This window comes from Arvicola amphibius, chromosome 12 (genome assembly GCF_903992535.2).
Source record: "Arvicola amphibius chromosome 12, mArvAmp1.2, whole genome shotgun sequence".
Taxonomy (NCBI): Eukaryota; Metazoa; Chordata; class Mammalia; order Rodentia; family Cricetidae; genus Arvicola; species Arvicola amphibius.
In genome coordinates this window covers 90484560-90508923 of record NC_052058.2, presented here as the reverse complement: position 1 = coordinate 90508923, position 24364 = coordinate 90484560, and the positions used below count along the sequence as shown (strand labels likewise).

At 41.6% G+C, this 24364-nt stretch overlaps 1 protein-coding gene across 1 annotated transcript in view; it reads left to right on the top strand.

Annotated features, from left to right (window-relative positions):
* Thsd7b (thrombospondin type 1 domain containing 7B) overlaps positions 1–24364 on the top strand; it is a 705347-nt gene that overhangs the window by 172280 nt on the left and 508703 nt on the right. The window contains exon 3 of the mRNA XM_038349733.1: positions 11113–11361. Within this exon, the coding sequence (XP_038205661.1) occupies positions 11113–11361 (249 nt within the window). The remainder of the gene's footprint in view (positions 1–11112; positions 11362–24364) is intronic.

Below are 24364 nucleotides of genomic sequence, written 5' to 3'. Positions count from 1 at the left end.
TTTGGTGGCATTAAATTCTATAAACCGATATTATGTAGTTTAGAACAAAATGAGAATAGAAATTGAAATAGGTTCTTAGTTAGAGACTTTCCTCATACATTTTTAATTATTCTAATCCGTACTTTTTACTACATGTGAGGTAAATTTAATTCTCTTGGAATATATTGATATATTATAGAGGAGATTGTTTTGTGGCTTTTGCAAGGCCCTGAGTCATATAACTTTTCACATGTCCAGTTAAATGCAGCAAAATGAATACAACACACTCTTCTATACTATGAGTTCTCACTTAAATAATAGTAAATGGATAAAGATGTAAACTATCAAGCAAGACAGAGATTCTCCTTCACTTGGAGGACTCACAAAGTGGTTCAGTTGATACACACACTGCATTAAGCATGCATCTTTGAGCTTCTTACATTTTCATGTCTCTCACGACCCATGGGAAAGTCTTTCACTAAGATGTGACCAATGACCTGGGGAGGAATGATATAAACAGTTAGGCTAATGTCCTGAGTCGCCCTGAGACATAGCCCTGCTCACTCCTCTTCTGGTTTGAAGGTGAACTTTGAAGCCTCTGATGTATTTCAGATGGTGGATCTTTAAGACAGGCATAGTCTGGAGACTGAGGCAGGAAGGGCATCCTCATGGTAGAATAACTGGCAATAAACTTCCATAATGGCAAACAACAGAATAAATAACAGAAACTGAGGTGATGGGAGATGATTATTTTGATAAAGCATTGAGATGTGGGTTTCTTAGTCACTGCAGCATAACCTGTTCTGTCCTAACACAGTATCCTTGGAAGTATTGGGAATTACGGGCGCTAAGCAGTAGAAAAGTATTTGCAGTATACAAGGTACATGGAACTATTGTTCTGCCGTCATCCAGTTCCAGTGGAGAGTCACACAGTGTTGTTTTCTTTCCTAGTCAGTGTCTGAGTTGGAGCTGCATGGTAGAATTCCTAACTACTATTCATGACGCTCTGGGTTGATTCTTCAGTATTGTAAAAAGAAAATAGTTGCCCTGGTCAGTATTTATGAGCCGGCACACATCTCTACACATCAAGCTGGGGACTTGGCATTCTTCTCTTGACAAAGGCAAGCTGAAGAATAAGGACCTGGGAAGACTACTAGCTGAGGGACTCTAGTCAAATGAACTGGTTGTTGAATGATTAGTTGATGGTAATGTCTGCCCTTTTGATGAGCCCCACATGTAATCAAAGAGCTTTTAATTTGTGCTGGAGTTTCCCTCTGTAATTTCTAATGGCAGTACTATGAGAAAGTTGACCTCAGTCCAACATGAAGAACTGAGACAAAAATAAACAGAAATCAGTACTTGAAATAAAACGAGACATATAGGGAATAAGAATAAAAATAGAAAAAGCTTACTCATGTATATGATACAATAGTTCTGAAATTAAAAACAAACAATGTTATATTTAAAGAATATATTAGAAATAAGGAAATCGTGAACATTAAAAATCTGCTTACAGGGCTTTTTTGTTGTTGCTGCTTTGCTTTTTTTGTTTTGTTTTGTTTTCCAAATCAATAAAACCTTGAAATAACTCTGGCAAAAAAAGTAGGAAAGAAATTAACACAGAAAATTTAAAAAAAAATTGAATATATAAAGTATCGCTGAAAGTGATTTCAGAGAAGACCTATACATTTATATGCTCGAAGTTAAATTGCAAAATGTGGTTCGAACAATGACAGAAACTCTAAGATTTTAAAGAAGATAAACTGTAAAAATTTGGCAATGGGGTGAGGGGAAAATCCAAAATGTTACACATTCATACCCCCTCAGAAGGTGCAAAATTATGATTTAATGGGACATTTTAAAAGGTGTCTACAGAGATATAGCATATACAATAACAGAAGTAATATGGCAAGCTGATATTTGTGTCACAAGGACCAACCATAGGTCACTGGTGCACGTGTGTAACTGAAGGACTATGGAACTATTCCACCTTTATGAGCATCGACGTGTGAGAATGCACTTTTTCACTTTCGTTGTCTTGGAAGCCATGCGTACCAGAGACTAAAGAGTTAAATATCTTAGCACAAGGAAAGGAATTCTGTGTTCTTTTGGGGGGTTTTCAGGGGGTTCACATGCTTGACCTGCATGGAATTTTCCATATTCCTTGACTTGTAGCTCTGCATCATCACAACTTTGGCTGTCCTCAAATCCCGTTTGATCTGCCTCTCTGTCTCTTCTTATTTATGGGCTTAGCTCCTGACCACCTGGATTCTCGAAGCTCATCACCCTAACGGGAACCTTACGGTAACTATTTTCTCCGTGCCCCTCTGGCCGTGTAAACTTGCATGCTCTTAGACTCCAAGAAGCAGGACATGGGGACCAAGGGAGCTTTTCTTCATCCTGCCACAGGACACTAGCCCTATGGGCCAGGTCACAGATCGGGAAGTCTGTGTTTTCAGTAACTCCTAGGTCATACGGAGAGCACCAAACCCGGGGGCAGACAAGAAAGGGGAACTGTGAGCAGCTCTAATTCAAAGGTGCAAGCATTTGTTGGTGCGAAAACATACCTCTCATCTCAGAGAGAAGTCATGGTTTTACTCTAGAGCCTGTAGAAGGAAGCGGCGGGCTGCGTTCCCGCCGCCCAGTTCCCAGCAACCGGCTAGCTTTACCCAAAATAATTACACGGAAACTGTATTCTTTTAAATACTGCCTGGCCCATAGTTTCAGCCTCTTATTGGCTAATTCTCACATCTTCCTTTAACCCATATTTAGTAATCTGGGTAGCACCACGAGGTGTGGCTTACCAGGAGAGATCTTAACCTGCGTCCATCTCGGAGAGGAGCAGCATGGAGACTCACTATGGTCACTGCCTGAAGCATCTCTCTAACTCTACTTCCTTGTTCCCACAATTCTGTTCTGTCTACTCCACCTACCTAATTTTCTGTTCTTAAAGGGCCAAGGCAGTTTTCTTTATTAATTAACCAATGAAAGAAACATAGACAGATAACTCTCCTCCATCATTTCCCCTTTTTCTGTTTAAACAAAAAAGAAAGGCTTCAACTTTAACATAGCAAAATTACATATAACAAAACAGTTATCAAGCAAGTATTACAGTTACAATATTTAAATCTATTTTATCTTTTATCATAACTAAGGAAAGCTATAACTATCTATTTATTCTTCACCTCCATCAAAGACTCCAGAAGGATATAATGCTACCTAAGTAAACAAGAAATAAGTAACTTATAAAACTCTAGAAATGACAGAGACAACTCGCTGCCTGGACAGTCACCCAAAGTTCCTCTGTACCGTTGGGGCATCCATCTTCGGGCTTCAGGCCCACAGTATCCAGCAGACATTTCCATGAAGCAGAAAAATTCCAAAGACAGTTCAGTCACTTTCTGCTGTGTCCTGCAGAACGTCTCGCAGACTCTTTCACGAATCAGGAACCCTGAGAGACCATCTCACCTTTAGGCAAGTTTAGCAGTCCTCTTTCTGTGGGTTCCTTGTGTCCAGTTTATGCAACAGTCCAGGCAAGAGCAGTTTCTTGCCCAAATGGCTAACAAACTCCATAAGTAGCCTCTTCGATGCCCATCTTCCTCTTGAAGTAGATTGGTGCTGCCAGGAGCAGACGTGTCTCATTGTCATGGAAAACCCTAAGTTATTAAAACATTAAATGCCATATTCTGCAGTCTTTGAAAGATATGAAGAATGTCTATCTAACTGAAATATATCTCTACATATCTAGAAAATCTAATAACATGACTACAAGCTTAACTATTATCAATTATTATCCATTAAGAACCTATATTTCCTAATTATACATTACAGTTTTTAAAATGAACTACAATCACAATACCTTAATCAAAAGCAGAAATACATATACATATAACAAAATTGATCTTAAAATCTATACCAATGCAAATTCATATCTATATCATCTCCCCCTTTAAATGTAAAAGAACATTTATAAACAATATTTGGGAAAATGGGCGCAGTTTTTTCTCTCCAAACTGCTTCCTGCTGAATGGGGGCGCTGTTATTTAGGTCTTTCATGGTGTAACCTGTGTGCTAGGTTCCTCTCAGTTGGCAGTTGAGTGAAGTAATTTTTTGAAGATGTTCACAGCAACCTTTCAGGAGGGCGTGGTCTATCATACCATATTGGGATAGAAGCAATCCACAGAGTCTCGTCCTCTGTGAAAACAAAAGAAGAAACTCTTTTCCAAAGCATCATGTTCTTAGATCCAAATCCTGAAGTCATACCGTTAAGATGTCCATTCTGATCTAGCCTGGCAGCCCATATAATGAAATGTCTCTCTGTACTTAGCTCCTTTACAGTCAAAAAAATCAAAGAAAACACAACAAAATACATAATCCAGACTCTCTGTGAATTTTCCATTTTTACGTGGCTTATTTTTACTCTATCACTTTACTTCTTTTAATCTATAACTATCTGTACTCTGTCTCTTTAAAGACTTTAACCTTTTCTTTTTAAGGCATTAACTTTATTTTCTATATTTTTTTTCTCTCTTTTAAGCCTACGTGAGCCATTTAAAGGCCTTCTATGTCTGAATCTTTTCTATTGTGAATCTGTAATTTTTTACTATCCAGGAGCACTTCTTAAAAGGTTAACCACTTCTTAAAATCTTAAGTTGCGCCAGGTAGAGGTAATACGGTACTGCCTGTTTACAGCCAAGTCTAAACCTTAACTGCGCTGTTATTGTGTTAATTACGATAGATCCTGCCTGAGATCAGTACAGTTCAGCATGGCGGAGCAGAGCCAAAGCCGCTCCTGCCTCAGTCATTTGGTGCCCCTGAGCCGCACACAGTTCCAGGCACACAGCAGTCGACATTGGAGCCGCACTCAGCAGTTTAATTCTGAGACTGAGCGTGCAGCACAGAAACTCTTTTCATCCAAGTTACAGCCAAATCTGACACGCAGAGCACCGCGCAGTCTGAAAACATCTCTCTCTCTATGGCGGCAGGAATCCGCAAATGCTGTCCCGCTCGCCTAAGCCTGATTCCGCCATCTGCCCAGGTGCAGGCAGGGAGCAGTGAGCCATTGGCATGGTCTCAGAGTACTTTTTTTCCCGATCCCAAGCGGGCACACAAACATCCAGTCCATAAAAGCCACTGAAATGGTTTATAGCCAGAATTTGCACTGGCAGCACAGCACCAGGAAGCCGCGTTTTAAAATGACTCAGCTTTTTCTCTGCCGCTATTGCCGAAACAGAAAATCTCTCTAGGGCACGTCCAGGCAAACAGCAGAAAGCTGTGTTAAACTCTCTCTCCTTTATTTAAAGCCCTCTCAGGTTAAAAACCTGAGTGGATTTAGTCACCACGTTGGAGCGCCAATCTGTAGTGTGAAGCAGCGGGGCTGCGTCCCGCCACCCGGCCAACGGCTAGCTTTACACCCGAAATAATTACACGGAAACTGTATTCTTTTAAATACTGCCTGGCCCATAGTTTCAGCCTCTTATTGGCTAATTCTCACATCTTCCTTTAACCCATATTTAGTAATCTGGGTAGCACCACGAGGTGTGGCTTACCAGGAGAGATCTTAACCTGCGTCCATCTCGGAGAGGAGCAGCATGGAGACTCACTATGGTCACTGCCTGAAGCATCTCTCTAACTCTACTTCCTTGTTCCCACAATTCTGTTCTGTCTACTCCACCTACCTAATTTTCTGTTCTTAAAGGGCCAAGGCAGTTTTCTTTATTAATTAACCAATGAAAGAAACATAGACAGATAACTCTCCTCCATCAAGAGCCAATCGTGAGTGACCACCGCCTGGAAATACGGATTCGGGTTATCCCAAGCACCATCCTCAGGTGGAAGTTGTCGCATGAGATATTAGTTGCAGAACAAAGAAAGGACATCTCTGTTAATAGGTTTCAGGTGCTTCTGGGTGGCATTCTTGAGTTTTGGATCGGTGGGAAACAGTAGCTTCCTAAGAACACGCTGCACAGTTTTGTTTTGCTTTGTTTTTTACTAGTTTTTGTTTTTGCTTCCCAATCAAAGCTTTTCCCCTCCCACCCTTTTTTCCCAGCCCCACTCCCATCTATTCCTCCTCCATTGTTTCTCTTCAGATAGAGGCAGGCCTCCCAGGGATATCACAGCCAGCCATGGCATATCAAGTTGCAATGAGATTAGGCACCTCCTGTTTTTATTAATCCAGCAGCGGAAAGGGCCCTAAAAGCAGGCAACAGAGTTAGAGACAGCCCCTGCTCTCACTGTTAGGAGAGTCTCAGAAAGACAAAGTTACGCAACTGTGACATATTAACCAAGATCAGAGAAACAATTTAAATAGATACATTGTCCAGGTTTTTATAGTCGCAGCAATGGTTTAGCCATAGGGGTAGGACTCAGTCTAGTCTGCAACATCCTAAATCACCATAATCACTAAGTTCAGTCATTTGACCTTATAGACTCTTTAACACAGTACAGCTTGACTTCTTTTCTCTTTTGCCTTTTCCCCCAAGCCCCAGGGAAGTTTTGCTCACATCTTTCCATCCCAACTCTACAATATCTGTCAAGTGCAAACATACACAGAGGTTGGATTCATTATCTGTGGAAACAGGCAAAATATGCAATGTGACCCATCGGCCCACAGGAAGGAATTATTGCTAAACAAAGCCTACATGTTAGAATAGTATTCAGAAATAGTATTTAACTGGACTATTTCTGTGTCCTCGTCATGGATAGACAGAAATTGCAATGCTAATGAGGAACTATTTCCAGAGTAACTTGCATGTGTATATACACCTAAGCAATATTTAAGTAAAAACTTAAAAATCAATGGCACTGCTATATATTATTTATGAACACATAAATATTTAACTAAAGTATGAGACATAACCTGAAAAAGTGCACTTCTGCAGACTGAAAATGATAGTTACATCTAAAGACCAAAGAAGGAAGTAGGATTGCAGTGGACATAGGAAGTTTACAAGGAGTTGTGGATTTGCATCTATTTAAGGGCACTGGATAATTTGTTAGCCTTTACTAGGAAGGGAGAGGATCTTCTTCTCCCCACTGTTTTAAATATTTAGTGCTGCTTTCAAGTGCAGGGCTAATGACCTGGGGCACCTCAGTAATGACTTTTACTCTACAGCAGTCTCTGTTCATTTGTAAGCGCAGCCATGTCCTTACGTTTCCAGGAGAGGTAAGAACTAGAGCCGATTCTAAGTTTCAAAGATTCCCTTTACAGCCGAGTACTTGTGAGGTAATTTACAGTTGACAGCATGATCTATAAATGTCAAGCAGGCATAATTATCACAGCATCTCCAGTTTGAAAGACAAATCCACAGCTTATGCCTGTTTCATCAAAAAGGCGTGCTGCCTTCCACAAAGGGATCGATTCTTATTTTGGTGTGGGCAGTATTGTTCATTGTGTGTTGTTGTTTATAGGGTGATTCCACTCACAGGAAAGGTCACCACAAATCTGGGGGCCGGGGGAGTTAGTAGACCATGCTGCATTGTTCTTCTTCTCCGAAGGGGGGGCACTCCATAGACGAGAAATTAAGCTCATTCCTCGAAACCATGATGCAGAATACAAGGTCTAGCTATTCACGATGCACTTCACAGGGCACTCAGAGTGCCGTAGTTACAAGGAATTCACAGGTTAAACTAGAAAGGGGGAAGATATGGTACTTTCAACTATTATTAGTTATTATTATTAATTTAACCTTGAGATATAGGCTTGTAAAAAACAACATCTAAAACAGACCAACACGCCTTCAGGAAGATTTATGCACTTTATTAAAATATAAAGGAAGCAAGAGATTAGGAATCCTTTACAAAATGATCCTGGGTTAATGCAGCCCTGCAGTTCCAGGATGCTTGACTCAGTGAGGTCAACTGGCCGGTGAACTGCTGGGGTCCACCTGTCCCCCCTCCCCTGCACTGAGATGATCAGCATGAACCATCATCCCCGAATCAAGCTGATAGATCACACTTGGGCCCTGGTGGTGGATGGTTGTCCCTACTAGTGCTTTCCTGACTAAGCTGCTTCCCCAGGCCCCAGATCTTCTTTTATGAAGGGAGAGGAAAGTCCAGCTTGGAGAAAGAAAACTATTTCCTAAAAACATACACGCAAGTTGAAATAGTTGAATAGATTCTGAATTGCTTTGCTTGGACTGCCGTGGTAAATGTCACACACTTGGTTGATGCACAAAACAAATTGATTTTCTCAAATTCTGGAAACTGGGCACGCAAGATTATGGCAATTACAGGGTTTCTTTCTCTCCAAAGCCTTCCTTTATAACTTGTGTTTACCCCGCCTTTGCCTGCATCTTCACTGGTGCGCATGTTCTCTGTCTCTCTCTGTCTCTCTCTGTCTCTCTGTCTCTCTCTCTCTCTCTCTCTCCCCTGTGTGTGTGTGTGTGTGTGTGTGTGTGTGTGTGTGTGTGTGTGTGATCTGTTTACAAGGAAGCCAGCCATATTGGATTTGGGCTCACCCTAATGTCTTGTTTCAAATTGGTTACCTCTTTCAAAGACTTCCATAAAGCTGCATTCTGACATCCTGGGACTTACTGCTTAGTACATAACAATTTCTGGACTCAAAATCCTAGCGATGTTTTGTCGATCGATCAGCAGTGTTCCCTGATGACAGTGAGATGACAGCCCTTCCCAATAACTGCCTTCAACATGGCCTACTGAGATTGACAGTGTGTTCTGGGGTAGGTGGGTCAGAGAGATTGACAGATGTTCTGGGATAGGTGGGTTAGAGACTAAGAGTATGTTTTGTGGTAGGTGGATCAGAGGTTCTTGTTCATGCATTTTATCCCAGGTCCAGAACACATGATGTTGAATTAATGAATTTGAGATGTACTGCCCTTTTCATTTTCTAGGAACTAACACATTCCAAACAGAGTTTAAAAAATGTAACTCTGGATCACAGCTTTATCTGATATCCTCTAAGAATATGTGACATTAACCCTCAGTGGTTTAGCAAACATACGAATATGAAAATCTCACTAGAACCTGCTCACTACTATGAGCAACCATGAGCATATTTTCTTCTGCTTTGCTCAAGGGGCACATCTCCTATTTATATATTTTCCCAAGTTAAAAACCTCGAAACATTATGCCTAGATATGGAGGAATCACTACAAAAACCTTTGTCTAGCTCAGTATTTAGCCAAAGTATGTGGTTAATTTTGGAAGTCAAACATTGACATGCATACATTTCTAAGAAAATTATCCTTTCCTTCTCAAACTTTTGGGTGCTTTGGACTGGATAAGGTAAGCACTAATAATAAGAAAGTGACAAAAATCAAGAAATGCCAGTGAATATGTTAATATTTTCTTCTTGAATATGATTTTTCCTCACTCAAAATTATTTAATCTCAATTAAAAAAATGTTCCATCACCCATAACATGTCATCTTTCCAGACCTACTTTTTTAAAAAAAGATTTATTTTGTTTCGGATTACGTGTCTCTGTGGGAGTATATGCATACACGTGCAGGTGCCTACGGAGGCCACAAGAGGGCAGCAGATCTCCTAGAGCTGGAGTTATGGACAGTTGCTAGTTAGGTGCCTGTCTTAGGGTTCCTATTGCTGTGAAGAGACATCATAAACAAGGCAACTCTATAAAGAAAACATTGAGTTAGGGTGGTTTGTTTACAGTTTGAGAGGTTCAATCCATTATCATGAAGGTGAGCATGGCAGTGCATGGGCAGACACGGTGCTGGCTACACATTGACCTGTAAGATTATGAAGGCCAATTACATTCAAACTCTCACAGTGCCTGACATAGATGCTGGGAACTGAGCTGAGGTTCAGGCTCTTAAAGGGACTACTGCGTCATCTCTCTCACTTCTCAGGTCCACTTTTCATGCATCCTCTACTTCTTCCTCTTTCTCTACTTTCCTACTTGCCATTTAATACTTTAGCAAAAACCGAATGGCCTTTGACCTTGGCTCAATGGTGCTTTTATTAGCAAGCAGGCTTGTATGGTTAGAGAGAGACTGATTTATAGCATTTGCCAATTTTTATAGTGTAAATACACCCATTGCAGTCATTTTTAAAGTTATTTACACAAAGTCAAGTGCTTTGAATATTTGGGTTCAACTTTCCACAGGTTCACATCTCAACAGGGTGGTTCTAGCTCAAAGCTTCAAGTGTGCAGTTTCCCTGAATAGAGCAGCATTACTCCTTCTGGGTCTGCAGAACTCCCATCTGCCCTTTGAAACCTGGCACTGATGGCCTTGCCAGCTGACTTGTCTTGTGCTTCTCCTCAGCAGTCCAAGTGCTGTAGTGTTGATGCCATCATCATCATAGCCTTTAATATATTCAGTTCCCAGATAGACTAAATTTTGCATGTAAAAAGAAAATTGATGCTAACAGCCAAATAGTGTGTAGGAACATAATCAATACCGCATTTCCCAAAGTATATCAGTAGTTCTAAGAGTAGATAGCTTACTCTAAAGCTTTCATTTGCCTTCATTAGATAGTGCACAAATCATGTAGGCTCTGTGTGCCTAAGTTCTCTCTGCAAATAAAATGTAACCTCCTAACACTGCTGCTAGAGAGCACAGATCAGACCCAGTCAATGACTGATAACAGTTTACAGCATGAGGGAGACACTTTGGGCAAGAGATAAGGTAGGGTGTATCTTCTGCTGGCATCTCTCTAGAGTGAGGCAGTTCTACTGCTGTGTGCAAAAGAGGGTAAACTAATTTTGAATGGAGCTTTACCTAGAACTCTGAGTCTCAAAACATTCTAATGCCGCAATCTCCTGTGTAGGTGGAGCCGTAGGCATGTTCCACTATTTGCAGTAAGTTTATGTTCTCAACATGTACTATGTTTTATTGTTTTACCCTGAAGCTTGTTCCTTTAAAAGGGGATTCCTATTAAAATGTCAAATTAAGGCAAGTGTGAAGTCTCAGCGGGTTGAAACACTGCTGCCAAGCCTGACCCACGTGTTAGAAGGACAATTCCACAAAGTTGTCTTCTGACATTCACATGTGTGCAAACTGGCAGGACACACACACATACACACACACACACACACACACAAAGCTCAAGCTAGATTTTCAACTTTTTTTTCTCATAGTAAGAATTTCATTGTGTTGGTCGTATCCATTTAATCTCTATATTTTAATTCTCTTTTCTGTTATTCTTTCAGCCTATGTATGCAAGATTCCTTCCCACTAACGGTCCAACCCTGTGTGATGCCAAAGGATTGCGAGACTTCAGAGTGGTCCCCCTGGAGCCCCTGCTCCAAGACCTGCCGTTCTGGGAATCTGTCACCTGGGGTCAGGAGCAGGAGCCGCCATGTGAAGCACATTGCAATTGGAGGTGGCCAGGAATGCCCAGAACTTCTTGAGAAGGAGACCTGCATTGCTGAAGGGGAACTTCTGCAGCCATGTCCCAGGTATTTCACCTTGGAATATTTTTAATAGCTATAACTTTTGAAGTGGTGATCAAAAAGTTAACATCAATAAACATGGCCAGGACTTATTTCTGCAGAATCTTTCTCAGGGTAGGGCACCATTAGTTGCTAACGCAGTGCAGCAGCTTAAGAGAAGAGTCTGGTGTGAAGGATCTCACCATTCCCCTTCTGTTTCTACAGCATTCGTGCTGTATGCTTTCTAAAAGTGCCTTCGTTTTCTCGCCTTCTGTTGCTATTTACTTCCTGTAGTGCTTTACACAGAGTAAATAACAAACGTGTTTGTTACTTTGACCCGGTGTGACACTTGTAACTATTTGTAACTTGTCCGGAGCCCTTCACCACATGCTTATTGTACAATTGAGACCATGAAACAGTCAGAGACATGAAACAGTCCCATGATGTTGCATTGCTGATGCGTTGCTGCACCCCAGTTCTGATTCTCTTTTGCTCCATGTAACATTGCCAGTCTGTGCCACAATTTCTTTTTCCAGATTCCCCAGGGAGCTGGAGGATATTGGAAAGTGGGCTCACTACCAATTTTAAGTAGGATTTTTAACATCTTGATATTCATTTAGGGGTGGCCTGGCTATATTGTACTTGGTAAAGGCCTTCAGGATACCTTTCTTTAGGTTGTGGGTTTGTGGTGGACTCCAAGCTCATATGGTAGAAGTCCTCTGAGGCTTATTGTCTATTAGGAAATCTATAGGAATTGAGAGATGTTCTGAACTCCCTGCTAGATGACATTTTCTAGAGCTTCTTCTAGCCTGAAAGATGAGGATGAGCTTCCTCTTCCCACAAAATAATATTAAACAAGGCAAACAGGGTTTCTGGTATGACTCCATTATTTGGAGACAAACCCAACTGATACACTTGTTTCCTGAATGTGGCTGGCTATAAAACCTAGAGGAAAACACTGGATCTTATCGGGTAGGAGTTACAGTGGTTGTGTGCTACCTGAATCTTCCTTAACTCTGAATTTTGTGTACATTGTGGAATTCAAAGATATGTCTCTGTTGTAAGATTTCTAGTTCACGCCTCGTTTACCTTCTTGGTCAGTGTTGCTATTAATTTATTATTTATTTTACTAAAATGATCCTTTAGATCTTTTAATTATTATTTTTGAAAATTACATCTGTGTTGGGATTTATACACATGAGTATCAGTTGCCCATGGAGGCTAGAAGAGGGCATTGGATCCTCTGGAATGGGACTGCAGGTGGCTGTGAGCTGTGTGATGTGAGTTCTGGGAACTGGACTTGGGTCCTCTGCAAGACCAGTCCACTCTTAATCACCTCTCAATCACTGACCCATCTCTGCGGCTCCAGAGTCTTAGATGCTTATCACCCCTGACACCAGTTGTTCAGTATGGTGCAGCTCATTGTCCTTCACCCATCAGCACAACTGTATAGAATCTATGTCGTGTTATTCACTGTACAACCACATCTCAAAATACTCACTCCAAGTAAATTAGGAGCTTCAGATGATATAGCTGGAATCTCTTTCTATTTCAAGGCTGGAGATGCTTGTAATCTGACTTTATGTTCATCATTTACTTGATGTGGCATCTAAAAAAAAGCTACATATCTTCTCTAGGATACTTTCCTTTATAGTGGGATTATTAATTTTATATCACTTACATTATAGGTGCGAAAAATCCCAGGCCTATTGCTTAGGACAAAAAGAGAGTACCGAAGGGCTGCCATTGCTAGTGTGGTATAATTTTGGCCCTTGCATAAAGAAAATCCTCTCTTTCCTTGAAGAGCAGATTATAGTAGTCACAGGATGAATAAAACTATGGTTTCTGTGTATTTTGGAAATCCTCCTTGTGGGTGTGGAATTCAGATTTTTTAATAGTGTGCCTATAGGAATAGAATCTTGATCTATCAGCATATACTATTGTGGGCCAGTATTATAACATGGCCTTAAATGAACTAAATATGAAGGCTACATGAAGATGAGAGTTTCTCATATGTTGGGACTCTCTGGAGACTCATTCACAGTCTCTCCATATCACTCTGAGAATCATGATGTTTTCCATGGTGATAGAAACCCAGTTGAGATACGTATATCTGGATGCATGTAACCCTCTGTACCATTCTTTATCAGCAAAATAAGTCGGGACTGTGATAATTATGCACCCCAAGTAAAGTCTTTAATGGTCTTTATTCATTTATGATTCATGGTATTTAATGTCTGGAAGCAGAGACTAGCAGATTATTCTGATGACAAGCTGGCCCTCTAGTTCTGTTTGGTATTTATTTAGAAACAAAATCAAACCCTTTCAAATGATGAACTTGTTGGAAAAGTCTTTCTTGGAGAAATCTCTGAAGTATCAACCATTGTTGCCTGCAGAGACGGTGTGTTAAGTAATGTTTCCTTGATTATGGGCAGAAAAAAATGAATGAATAACAACAGAGACATCAGCATTAGCCACCCTTCTTATTTATCTGGGTCCCGAGCTGTGGCTCCTACCACAGGGAAGATGTACCACATAGCATAAAGGCTGAGGATCTGCTTTTGTTTCTCATTGGACATTGGTGATTAAAATTCATTGTGCGCAATGGAAATGAAAACAAAAATCTATTAAGAAATACAAATGCCTACATCCCCATCCCAGAATTCATGAGTGTCCACATATATCAAGCAATTTTATTCACTCCATTTCTCTGTATAAGGAAAATGCATGGTTCTGAGTCTTCTCATTGTTTTGATTAGACCCTCACATTGAGATTTGGCTTTACTCTTTCTCGTCTTTTCTATTGAAAACATGGCTGATCATTAAATAAATACACAAACACAGAGTCCTTGTTCTTTGCCAAGCATGGGGTTAAATGCCAGGGTGACTTCAGAGAGCACAATAGACACATGCCCCTCCCTTCATGGAAACAGACTTCAGTAACAAGGAAGAACAAACAATAACATACATAAAATTTATTTTTGGTGCCTGAGTTGTTCAAAAACAAAATACTAATATTAGGTACAGAGGGGAACTTCTGGAATGCTGTGCTGGTCTTGGTCAGCACTGTTTACCTAATTAAATTGTGTTAGCAGAGAAAGTTTATTTGAACAAGGGCTATGTAAGTTAGGGACATTATTTAAAGAATGTGAATAACTACTTGGTAAATTAGGGGGCAAGTACTTTCAGAAAAGCATGTGATGGAAAAGAGACTTTGTCCCTGCAAACAAGTGTTTTCCCCATCGTAGTGTTGAGGATGCTGGGCTCCACTGACTCACTACAGCCATGACCAATGAGTCAGGCCTTGACGCGGGTGTGCCAAAAGAAGCAGAAGTCAGAGGGGCCAGTTTTAAGGCACTCTTGAGAATGATAACACGTTGGAACTTGCATAACTTAATCTGAAGGGAGATAAGGTCTAGCCATGTTTTGCTTGTAAGGACATTTGGGACTGAATAAGAATTAACTTAGGGTGTTCTTTTGACACAGACTCAAGATCAGCCCAAGGAACTCCCTTCTCCAACACCACACAGTCTAAAGTAATTGTGTGCTCTGCTCCCAGCTCCAGCATAGCCCTAAACATACTCACTGTGGGTGATAAGCATGGGAGAGAACTCGGTCTCCTTTTCACCTTTGACCTTGAGTTCTTTGGGATTTTCCTCTACCATTGGGTATTGCTTTCTATCCTCAGACACTAAAAGATATGCAATTTATAAAAACACCTAGCACCATGGCAGGTAATAGCACAGGGATCATTGGAACGATGTGCTGCTGAGCCAGCTCTGCCCTTCGCTGGTCCTGGTCTGCCTGGTCCTGACCCTGGCTGAATGTTGCATCAGGAGAGCTGGCCCTACCCCTTGGGGGAGAGCTCACTCCCACAGTTGAGAAAGAGGGTCCCACCCCTCACCATAGGCATGCACCTCACCTGGGAAGCATACACTAGAGCTGACCTTGTTGTTGGGGTTGCAGGTGAGTCAGCCCTCAGGGTGTGAGAACAAGAAAGTTGACCTCCCTGTCATATGCCCCTACAGCAGTTGGGAGAGAGGGCCCTGTGCCTTGCCTAGGCAAAAGAGTAGAGTTGACCCTGGTGATACGAATGAGGGAGACCTGGATCTGAGGGCCCTAGAGTAAGTGAACTGCCCTGCTCCTTGTTGTGGGCTGTACTGGGTGAGCGAGCCTAGGCAGTGCTGGAGAGCTCATCTGGGTAGTGATGAGGAGGACAAGGGAGGGAGCCAAGCAACCCAGCTACCACCCAGGCCCAGACCCAGGGCTATGACTTGGCCCACCCAACATCTACCATATCTATGAGCAGTTGGAAGCATGTGAAGGGGACAAACCTACAGATCCAAAACAGTGTGATATCCATGACAAAGGACAACAACAGGATATGCAAGAGGAGCCCCAGTGAGGGGCCATTATAGGTGATATAGCAGAAGCCAGAGGCCTGGAGCCAAAGCAATGACTAGTGGTAAATAACACTTGCAGGATGAAGAGACTAAAGGATCAATAGTGTGTCTCAACAGGCCACACTGCAACTTCCATGACAAGAGTCTTCTTCTTTGTTTGTTCTTGGTTTTGTTTTTATTTTTGCTTGGTTTGGTTTTTAGGTTTTCTTTTAAATTTTACTTTGTTTTAGGGGGGAGATTATAAGGACAGAGGGCAGATTCGAGGGGACAGGGAGGTATGGGGGATCATAATGCCTGATATGGAATCCACAAAGAAACATTAAAAGGAAAAGAAATGCCTAGGACCTTGGTTCTTTCTGTGTCCCAGGTAACATCCAAAGGATTTGATCCACAAGCCCAAGCTCTCAAGGACTTGTGCAAGATGAGGCAGCCTTGTTTACTACAGTCTTAATAAAGCAAAGACCGGGACCCAGTCATCCTCCAAGCCCCTCAGGGAAGAACTACAACATGACACTCAATATTCTGAAGCAGCTATGAAGAGAACCCCATTCTAGTGGAAAAACTTGTAATAACCATACAAGGATGTTGATTGAGTCACCTGAGGACATCTTTGTTAGAAATGACACCTCCTGCCAGCAACTTGTAGGAGACAAGTTTTCATACGAAAATGGCTGTTCAACCTCTTACATAATCATTTAAAGTTTGGCGTTGAATAGCAGACAGCGACTAGTCGGTGACAGTGACCAATGCAGAGTGAACCTCGTCAGAAAATTTCCAGGCAGAAGCTGCACGGCTAATGGTGTCACGTAGACTATGCAGCATTACCACAGAGAAAAGCCAATTTATTTAATGTGGTTTCAATACTCCATGCTGGCACAGGATAGATGGATCCTGTTAACCCTCCCTTCCTTCCTCATTACTGACATGTGTAAATTTATCTGTATTATGGGTAGGGTAGAAACCCTTGGCATAAAGTCTGTCTATGCAAAGTTACGCTGAGAGACATTTCCAGGCCCCTACATTGCCTTTTGATTTGCTGGTTACACAACCCCAGATATCAGCCTTTCTTTCTCTCTCTTTTTGTCTTTGCCTATTAAAAAATAAGAAAGTGTTTTGGGGCAGTTTCACTTCAAAGTCTGTTTCAGTCTGTCATGAAGCTAATTGTTGGATAATTCAGAAAGGAAGAAATAGAAAGCATTGGTTTATTTATCCTGTGAATTTTGCATACTCTGTTCTTCCAAACAGAGTAGTATCCACATGTGTAGCAAGGGAGTTCTCACACATGCCTAGGGCTTGCCTTTCTTTCTCCTTCCCTTCCTTCCTCCTTCCCTCCCTTGCTCACTCCCTTCTTTCCCTCCCAGAGCAAGTCACCTAGAATAGCATTTGACTCATATTCAGTGCTCAGTGAACACTGAGTGAATGAATGTCTGCTCAAGTGCCAGAAAGATAGAGAACAATAATTTGCATGTATACTTTATTGCGTGCATACGGTTATTGTATAATGTGTGTGAATCAATGAAAGGCATTTTGTAAAAAGCACCTGAAATTAGCCCAATCAAAATGATCAGATAGAAACTACCCCAGACAGGGATGACTATAGAGAGTTTGCATGGTCTCAGACATTCCCTGTGTATAGCAGGTCTGATTTTCCAGATTGTAATGACTGTAAATGTTACCCCAGATAAGGCAAGGAGTAAAACCACAGTCTGGATTTGGTCACAACCTGGCTTCTAACACACATCACCACTCACATCTTTTAGATCTTTTCCCCATTGATTTCTCTCATTACAGCCAACACCCCCCACACAGTACAAGCTCAATAAAGAGTTGTCAGATAGATTAATGGATTCTTTAAGGAGGCATTGTTTCCGTTGTTGTTTAAATTAAACAGATTTCTGCAGCAATTGAGAAGTAAAGGAGCCATACCCTGGAACACTACGGAGAATCTGTTTCAGAAACGGAACAACTTTTCCAAGAATTTGAAATTATTTCCTCAGGACATTGGCACCTTTTTTATTGGATCTATCTATTACTGGTAAATGTGGTTTCATGAGTCCTGCTGGACGGAAGATTTGTTCCCCGGTTAGTGTAAGGAAGTTAACGTACTGTTAAGTGCTCTGCATAGCGATGGAAGTCTATTAATAAAACATATGTGGAGTTTGGCTAGCAAAGCCATCTGCTGAGGAACAGAGAGCCTTGCTCTTCAAAGTAGCTTTCCATAATCAATAGCCCACTATATCCAATAAAAAATTACTAGAGCATAAAATGTATGAAGGCTTGACCAGTTCCCTTATCCCTTATGCTGATGGTCTGTTTACCAAAAAAAAAAAAAAAAAAAGAGAGAGAGAGAGACAAGTTAATTCTTTTCCAAGTGCATTTACAACTTTCAAAGGACAACAGACATTATCATAAATTAGTCACGCTGTAGAGCACTGATTTTTAATACACGCACACATTTAATTGGAATACCCTTCACTGGGGTTTCAATTCTAGGAGTGTTTGCAAATCGATATGTGCTCAATCAAAACATGACCATTAACTAATGCAATTGTTCTATAAATCTGTCATCATCAATTCACTTAAGAGTCTACCCCGTATTCCTGGCTTCACATCTTAGCTGTCCAGACAGGGAGAGAGGAAGTCCACCCTTTGAGCAGTCCCAAGCCTTGTGAAAGTATCAAAGCCTAGACTGGAAGGGCAGAGGCGGCCGTGGAGCTGGTGTCTTAGGTGACACACTGGCAGGATGGAGATCTTTTCAAGAATTGTCGCTGAACGCTTCTTCATTTCTAATTTTAGCTCTGCTCATTTAGGAGAGCTGTACTCATTGCCAAAAGAAAGAGGATTTTAAACTTCCCCTTCCTTTGTCTCTCAGTAGAGGGGATAGGTTTAGTTACAGAATTCCTTAAATTGGATGTTACTCGGAAAGTCAAGCTGCCAGAGTTATTTATTATTTAACTCCAGGACTTCAAGTTGCCCTGTCCTAACCTAGATTTTTGTCATTTGCATTTGCATGAGAAATGCGTTTCCACACTTAGAAGATTGCTCTGAGAGTAGTTAACATTAGTTTCTTTTACAATGGTTAATATTTTGACTATTTGAAATTTGTACAATTTATATGAACGATAGCCATCCATCACGACTCTCTCCAACTCCCCCAGTACCCTCACCCCTCCTCAGCCTTCTAGATTCATGGTACTTTTTAATTTTTAGCTTTAGGATATATTTTTATTTTAATTATGTATATACATGTGTATGTGCAGGTGCCTGTGTGTGCTATATGCAGGTGTTCATAGAGGCCAGAAGAGGATGTTGGCTCTCTTGACGCTATAGCTACAGGTGGTTTGAGCTACCTAACGTGGGTGCTGAACTTCGATCATCTGCAAAAGCAGCAAGGGCTTTTAACTGCTGAACTGGGTCCCAAGCCTCATAATGTTGTTGATTTTACTTTGTCGTTATTGTTATTATTATATTATTATTATTTAGGCTGTGGATAGCACTTGAGAATGATAGCATATCAAATCTTAACATTTATGTAGAATGCAGATGTACTGATTGACTACCAATGAGTTTCAGGCATGAGTTCATGTTTCAGAAAATAGATTCCAGAATGTAAACAGACAGAAAAGGGCTGAATTGCTCAGCATTTAATCTATTAGAAAGTTGTTTCCACCTTCAACGTGTATCTAGAATGCAATTGCTTCTCTACACACCCACCACCATGACTTCTGCACTTTAGCTACCCTGGGCTTACAAAGATTTCTCCCTCATGTTTCCTTTCCCCACCTACTCCCACTCTTCATTCCTCTCCTGGATGATTCTTTCAGCCCTTAAATTACTCTGTCCTGTTGTTACCCACCGCCACCCCATCCCTGCCCGCCAAACCTCCCATAATTTCCTCTCGCCTTTGGGAAATCATTGCCTTTACACCAACCTGCAAGGCTCTCTGTGTAGCCTGCTTTCAGGTCTCTGCCCTTAGACTCTAAGGCTTAGAGCATCTCTCCCACCACAGTGGAGCCAAGCCTTCTCAGCTTGACGTTTGAACCTGTTCACCGACCTGCTGGAACCCTGACAGCTACTTGGTCCTCTGTTCTCTGCCTCTTTTCACTCAGGACTCAGGTCTTCCTTGGTGAGGCTCTCTTTCTGTCTGTCTCTTTCCTGTTGGTCCGATGCCATATTAGATACCGAAACTCTGATGTCTCCCTATCCCACGGGAAGGCACATGTCTTCCCTGGGTCTTGGCATCTGTCAGGCTCCCTGTTGTCTGAAGTCACTCACAATGTGCACAGAGCCGGAAGTCAGAATGCCACTGCAGAGAAAAGTGTGGGTAAACACAGCATGACCTAGAGATGAACGGCCTCTCTGGGCAGGTCTTTCTATTTTCCCGGTAGAGCTGCTTGGCAGGTCTTCTCTGGCTTCAGTCTCCGGTCCCTGCTTGTCCATTCACTCAGCTCTGCCTGAGTGTAACTTACATTTGGAGTCTTAGCTTCCCCCTCCTTGTTATTGTGTGGGTTTTTAGAGTGACTGGATGTGTATTCTCTCACTAACATCAGGGTCCCCTGAGTTGTGACCACCTGAGTAGATAGTAGATTTGCCCAAAAAGAACTGACATAGCAACAATGGGGGGGGGGGGGATTTGATTTCAGGGCTTTCTTGAAAAATAACTCCCTCCCCTTTCAGAAACTTGTTTTTGGCAACTGTTAGTAATGATGTGAATTTTCACAGTTAGATTGTCTGCTGCTCGACTTTCATCTCCTCCCCTCTGTGAATCTTTCATCGCTCCAAAGTGTTGAAATTTAACCTTGTGAAACTATAGTAGTGTAATTATAAATCAACTGGTTGGTAAATACCTTGATATTGAGAAGTGTTATTGGACAGGCACCACTGATAATATCACCAGGACCACTGGAAGATACATGTTTTTATTTCAGCCCAGGATCCGGTTCCTCCACCCAGTACCAGTGCTTGCTGGCTCTTGCAATACCCAAGTTGGACAGAGCACCTGTTTTCACTGAGCTTGCATTCAGTTTTATCACAGTCGACTTTGTGGCTTTTCTACTCACAGTAATAGCAGAGCCAAACCAAATTCACTTTGGATCCTACCCGACACCATAACATCCCAAATAAACTGTCATGTTTATTCTCTTGAGTCAGACTGTTAGGAAAACACAAATTGATCTTATACACATGCCAGGGGAGGAGGCATGGAAGTTTATTCCTTTCTTTCCTTTGGTATTCATCTACTCCGCTGGAGGCATTCCCACAGCTACCTTCAGGATGTTGCTTCCCCGGAGGACATGGGACTCTGGTTTCTAAGGCTCCATATTCCCCTCCTCAGCAGGAGAGCCGCATGATGATGTGCTGCAAGGTGCTGGAGTGAGAAAGCAGGGTTTGTAAAACCTGGCCATCGACACAGACTCATCCACTAGAGAGAATGTCGTAGGCTAAGGAGCTGGCATTTGCCAAGGACTGCCACCACAAGCACTCCTGAAGAAGCGAGAGCGTAGCGTTTAGCTGAGCGCACTCCTTTGATTTCTTATTCTGTCAGATCCTAGAGACACTCTCTCTCAGGTTGGTGGAGTTCAGGGCACTTGGTTCGCATGGTTGCTGGGTGATTTTTGATTAAACATAACTGAGGTTTTTGGAAAACATAAAGTGAAAAGAGATGAGCAAAGACTATGAAATAATACATATTTAAGCCGGGCGGTGGTGGCGCACGCCTTTAATCCCAGCACTCAGGAGGCAGAGGCAGGCGGATCTCTGTGAGTTCGAGGCCAGCCTGGTCTACAAGAGCTAGTTCCAGGACAGGCTCTAAAAAAGCTGCAGAGAAACCCTGTCTCGAAAAACCAAAAAAAAAAAAAAAAAAAAAAAAAAAAAAGAAAGAAAGAAAGAAAGAAATAATACGTATTTAAAAAGGAGCAAAAGCCATTTACCGCTCTGTTGTCCCCTTTGCCCCTTGCTGAGTTGGTATTTTCTCAGGGATGGGAAACAATAGTGATAGTAACAAATGCCCCATTTTTCTTTAGAGAATTTTGTCACTTGCCAGTGAACAGAAGTTGGGTCTCTCTGGTTAATAAGCTACCAACAGAGATCTTATTGCTTTGTGTAAAATCACCATCATTAAACTATTCCTTTTCATTTTTCTTCATAATGACTTCCAAAATCTATCCATTACTAATTATTACAGAGTTGTGAAAAATTAATTGAAAAAGTGGTTTGTACAAGGTAACCTGTTCCTCACTTGACTTGCGATGATGCTAAACTGTTTTCCATGCTCTTTTCAACATTTTGTTTGCTAGAATGGGAATGTGGCATTAAAAAGTCTAGAACATAGGATGTTTAGAATTTAAAAAGATTTCAAAATTATTCTTTGATAATTCTAAGTGTGTATGTAATGTACCTTGATCATTTCCACCTCACACTTCTCTTCTAACTCCTCTTAAGCCTCCTCAAAACAACTCCCTCCATCTCCGTGTTCTGTCTTTCTTTTTGCGAAATAAACCCAGCAAATTCTGAATAGCGCTGTCTGTACGCCCATGAATGTGCACCAAGCGTGGGAGCAGCACCCTGCCAGTGGCCGCAGCCCTGAGGAAAGGACACTCTTCCTTTCTCAGCAGCCATCAACTGCCAGTGACTCCTTGGCGTGGAGTGGAATCTTGGGAGCCTCTTCCTGATCTGCACTGGAATTTTAGCTAGCTCAATCTTGCATAGGTCTAGTGTCAGCAACTACAGTGACTTTGAGTTGAGTGGGAAACCCTCCCTGTCACATCCAGAGGAAAGCACTCTTCCCCAGCCACTGCTCTTCCCTCTTTTCCCCAATTTTTCTTGAACTTTAGGTTTGAAGTGGTTGATATAGATGATCAACCTGTGGCTGAACATTCACAGCCTCTTATTCTTATTACTTTGACAGGTCTCTGCCTTCACCACTGCCCACTGTAAAATAAGCTTCTTTCACCAGTACCACAGATTTACAGCTATTAACACAACTCATTTTCAGGCAGTTGGATAACATGAACATTTAGTAAGACAATAGCAATAAGTTCCTTCAGGGCTCATGACCACCTCAGCCATGCGTTCTTGCCCAGATTTATAGTGCCAGACATGAATTCACTCCTGTGGTAGGCTTCAAATCCAGCCAGACAGTGTTGGATTTCCCTACAACAGTCGGTCCACTATTGCCCCGGAGGGAACATCTTATCTGGCAGGACAATGTTCGAGCATACAGGGTGCTAGGTAAGACTAAATATATAACTATTGAGGAAGCCAATGAAACCCTCATGAATAAGTATGCGTGTGTGTGTGTGTGTGTGTGTGTGTGTGTGTGTGTGTGTATGTAGACTGTTCTCTCTCGGGCCACCCAGACCTGAATAATCACACAGCAACTATATTAATTGCAACAGGGTTTTGTCCAATAGCTTAGGTATATTTCTAGCTCTCATATCTTAAATTAACCCATTTCTATTAATCTATGTATCACCACAAGGCTGCAGCCTACTGGTAAGTTTTCCATGTCTGTCTCCTTCAGCAGCTACATAGCAGCTCTTCGACTCTGCCTTCTCTATATATATTTATCTCTGTTTGGATTTCCTGCCTGCTAAGTCATTGACCGAAACAGTTTTATTCATTAGCCAAGAAAATCAATATATATACAGAAGGACATCACACATTGTGTGTGTGTGTGTGTGTGTGTGTGTGTGTGTGTGTAGTGAGGCAGCAATGGACAAATACACAGAGAATAACATAAGGAGACAGGGAATGGGGATGTAATTCAGTTGGTAAAGTGTTTGCCTATCATGTGTTCAATTACCATCACTACATAAATCACATGTAATGATAGTTAGCTATAATTGGGGTACTCAGGAAACAGAGACAGGAGGATCAGAATCTCAATGTTATCTTCAGCTATACAGCAAGTATAAGTTCAAAGCAAGTTTGGAATAAATTTGCCCCTGTCTCAAGTAAAAGGAGAAGTGGTGTGTGTGTGTGTGTGTGTGTGTGTGTGGTATAGAATAGAAAGAGGATTAACTTTCATTATATGACAAGTTCAGTGTTTGGTGTGATTACCTGCATCTTAAGAATGAGAAAGTAGAAGTGGAGATCAAGCTAATCAAGCTGAAGAACTAATAATTAGCAATTAGCTCCTATTCAGATAATGTTGGTGAGTTTCTTAAGGCAGTGCGTTTGTGGTGGTGCATTTGCCGGTCTTACAGGGCTGGAGTCAATTGCTGTAGCTACCTCCTTATTAGATGGAAAAACTTCAACAGAGTCGAAAACAAAGAACTCTTGAAGGCGAAGAGTTGAATAACCATGCAGTCCTACAGCCAGTTACCAACCTCACTGTACTTTGCCATACAATGCAGCTACCTGTGTCCCATAGCTCAGAGCCAAGTCCTTCACTCATGCGACCCTAGGGAGTAGAGTGTGAAGTTAGGAATGGGTGGCTTTGTAGTTATTCCTTTGGAGAAGTGCTGCTTCATGCTCTGACCTGCTCACCATCCAGGAATTAGAAGAGGGTTGTTTATGTTCACCTATAAGGAGGAAGATTTGACCTTGGGGCTCCAAATTCCTTCCTTGTCACAAATTCCTACCCCTGTGTGTGTGTGTGTGTATTCATATATTTGTATATACTA